The 3,465-nt window shown below is 39.2% G+C and overlaps 1 protein-coding gene across 1 annotated transcript; it reads left to right on the forward strand.

Moving 5' to 3' along the window:
* The first annotated feature begins 342 nt into the window (after positions 1-342).
* Positions 343-2,040, forward strand: LOC110050615 (uncharacterized). Its single transcript, XM_020756536.2, has one exon. It carries the CDS (start codon positions 917-919, stop codon positions 1,889-1,891), a length of 975 nt encoding a protein of 324 aa, XP_020612195.2. The 5' UTR covers positions 343-916; the 3' UTR covers positions 1,892-2,040.
* The last annotated feature ends 1,425 nt before the right edge of the window (positions 2,041-3,465 follow it).

Here is a 3,465-nt window from a genome sequence, read left to right on the forward strand (position 1 = left end):
TTTTTCGCGACTTAAGGCTGTGTAAATGGCGTTAACTCCAGCGGAAAGCATAACAAAGGGCTAATGCTTTGATGTCAGAATTGGCCATTCACACTTCTGTTTTCGCATATTTCTTTCAGTCGGAACATGTTACCAACTGAACAAAGACATTTGATTCAAGTCGCTTCACCTGATCGATCGTTAATTGCCCCCGGAACGAAAATGTGGTGTGTTCTTTTTTTCTTCAAATTTATTTTCACCAAAGAGGAAAGCAAACAAACAAGTCTGGACAGTCACAAACGTCTCGGGGATTTAGTCCTGATGATGTTCTGCCCAGTAAATCACCTGGCTTTCGATAAGTAAACATTTCGCATGAGCTGGACTCAAAAATAGCCTTTTTTAATCAAAGAATTCTTTTCTTTGATGAACCAATTCTTAAAACGGTAATTCCACAATGACAGGGTTATATCAGAACACTGAAATGAGTGAAATGCACCTCATTATCAGTACTATGTGTTTACATATCATTAAGCCAGCGACACGATAGCGCAACCGTAAAGTACCTCTGCCACATGAACTACGGCTGACTGGTTCTGTTCTAAAAAAAGAGCACTTTTGCTTGTTGTTATTAATGTTATGTGTGGCCTAACCGCATGGTTAATATTTATAAGCATGCAATGAGTCGAGATCCGACCGCAAGGAAGACTTCGCAGTGGAACCGTGAACGTTGTGAGCCTGTTCTCTGCGATTCACTCTGTTTCTACCTTGTGGTTTTCGCAAGCAGAGGTTGTGGTTTTCCCATTTTACAGGGAACATTTTGGATTAGAGATCTTGACGAGATTTGACATGATAACCCGACCTGATTTGTTGGATTTTTGACGGAGGCAGTCTTTAGATGTAAGATCAAGGTATCTGCCACGTTGATACGGAGTGAACCATGGTCGAGAGTATCTTCGGGGGTAAAAGCGCGTATCCTTTCAGCGGCAATGAAAGAAACATTTTTCACCCGCGACTGGCAGACAGACGGCTCTCAGTTCCAACGACTCATTTGAAGACAATCTCCGAGACTGGCGACGACAGCATGTCTTTGTCCACCTCCGCAAGTACAGAGGTAGAAAACACTGCAATTGATGATGAGCCGACCTGTTACCGTCGACCTAGAACAATGTCGTTACCCGCAATTTATCGGGACGGCTCGTATTTGAGAATAAGACGTTCGTCGAATACACTGAGCCCTTGTAAGCGCAGATATTCGGAACCAGGTGCAATCACAACGCAACATATTATTCATCGCTTATCGTTAAGTTCGAGTGACAGCAATGAAAGTGAAAATAACTTTGACAAAAGACCTTCGGTGAAAAGCATGGAAGCAACGTATTCAATTCGCGAAAGTGGATTTCCCGATTTCCCCGGGCCTCGACGGCATTCCGACCCGATATATTACACAACCGAGAATGTGGGTCAACTTGGAATTTCGGAAGAGCGTCAAGGAAAACCGACCACAAAATTTGTCACATGCCCAGCAGTGAAAACGTTATCTGGCACTATCAAAGCACGGCAACCGCAAAACGATAATGAACAGACAGCTCAAACAGCGGTAGTGAGAAGGCGAAAGTCTTCTCTCGTACCCGTGCCTTTTAGTTCGTTGCAGCAACATTCAAAACCGTGTAACATTCAGCCGATTTCTGCGGGCCGTCCAAGATCGTTCCCGCCAAGCAAACAAGATGGCAAGCGACAATGCAATCTTCCAGAGTTGAAAACAGCATTTTTAACAGGACGAGTTGCGGATAGGACCGACACAAGCGATTGGAATAACAACAAGGAAAGTACGTTGGAAAGCGAAGAATCAAAAGAAGACAAATATGTCGCAAACGCTGACATCTTAGTTCAATGGATGAAGTTTTTTGGCTGATCATACGCCATGCTTTCTACCCCGTAAAAGAAAACTGTTATACACCTTCGATAACAATGAGTGGGCTTTAGTTCTCTTTTGTAACCATTTATGAGGAAAAACAACCTTCGATGATTGTTTGTTTTTCAATAAATAATTGAAACTAAAAAGGTATTTCCGACTAGTTTATTGTCAAACGTGTTTACCAACGAAATTCACAACCCTATCAATACCTAGTTTAAAGACTTTGAATCGGAAATTATTATACATGTACACTCGGCTGTACAGACGAACTAAATATCACTGATCCAAGTTTTATAACTAATGACAATTTCACTAAACAAGTTCTTGACACAGGTTTTCCTGTGTTTAAACAAAACGGCTATGACAATTTGCTTTCTGTGGTATACACTGTTTTTTTCAGTGTATTAAATGCCGCAGACATTACGAAAGCGATCGTCGTATTAACTGCGACTTCAGCCGTGATTCAAGCTGTTACACCCTAGTTTAACTTCGGCCATGAGAGGAAGGGACAAAAAGACTCATAGCCTTGGAAATATTTTTTCGGTGTAAAAACCTGAAAAGTTAAGGCAAGTGAAACAGAACGAAATCAAAAAAACTGTCGCACCTCCAAATACCCTGAATACTAACAATAAATAATGCAAATTTCGTTGAAAAAGGTCCAGAGTCAAACTACTATATATAGCTTTTTAATGATCTTATAAAAAACAGCTGTCGATCATTCGAGAGAGTTCAAATATAGATAAGAGAATTTTCACTTTCAAAAGAAATAAGGAATAAGCGGCTAGAAAAACGTGTTGGAAATTTTAACGCCTAAAAAGTGGCTCAGCAGTTTCATCAAGTTCATGTTGGGTTCTCAGCCGTTTTAAAATTAAATAAGATGTTTATTATTTTTCTAGTGACGTCCTAGCATACATAAGACGACTTTTAATTACACTTTGTTTTTAGATTTACATCAATTTGCGGCAGATAAGCGATTCTATGTCAAAACAAAACGATATTTACAAATGTTATTTCACATGCAGCGCTGGAAATTTTCTGTCGCTGTGGGAAATCACGAGGTCACAGCATGTCCTTTGAATGGTTGCTGTACGGTGAAAATCAGAGTTTCAACCCTTTGTAACTGGGCTGAACCTTTTCATACCGTAAATAGTTTTCATGTATTTTGTGAGTTTCGTTCTTTTTGTTTAATGTTCCTGTGGATGATTTAAATAACGGAAAGACTACTTTTCGTTTTACTTTTTTCTTTAAAACATTTTATCAGGCTATTAAACAACAAGGTCACCAAGCGGAACAAAATTTAAACCGTACAGTTTGTCGGCAAGAAAACGAAGAAACCTTATTACATATGTTCAGTTTCCGGTGGTCTAGATTAATCCTTTTCGCTTTCGTTATCAGCGAACATTTGAAACTAAACGGAACCATTTGCCTCTCTTCCATTGTAAACAAAAGGTGTGTATATATAAAAATCAATATTAAATATTTTCCTACTAATATAAATTTAAATTTCTGGCAGTGTACAAATTGAAATTGAAATTCCATCCCTTCGGTTTCGTTTGAGGGAAATAAAATTT

This window comes from Orbicella faveolata, unplaced genomic scaffold, assembly GCF_042242905.1.
Source record: "Orbicella faveolata isolate gen_17 unplaced genomic scaffold, um_ofav_v1 contig_3, whole genome shotgun sequence".
Classification (NCBI taxonomy): domain Eukaryota; kingdom Metazoa; phylum Cnidaria; class Anthozoa; order Scleractinia; family Merulinidae; genus Orbicella; species Orbicella faveolata.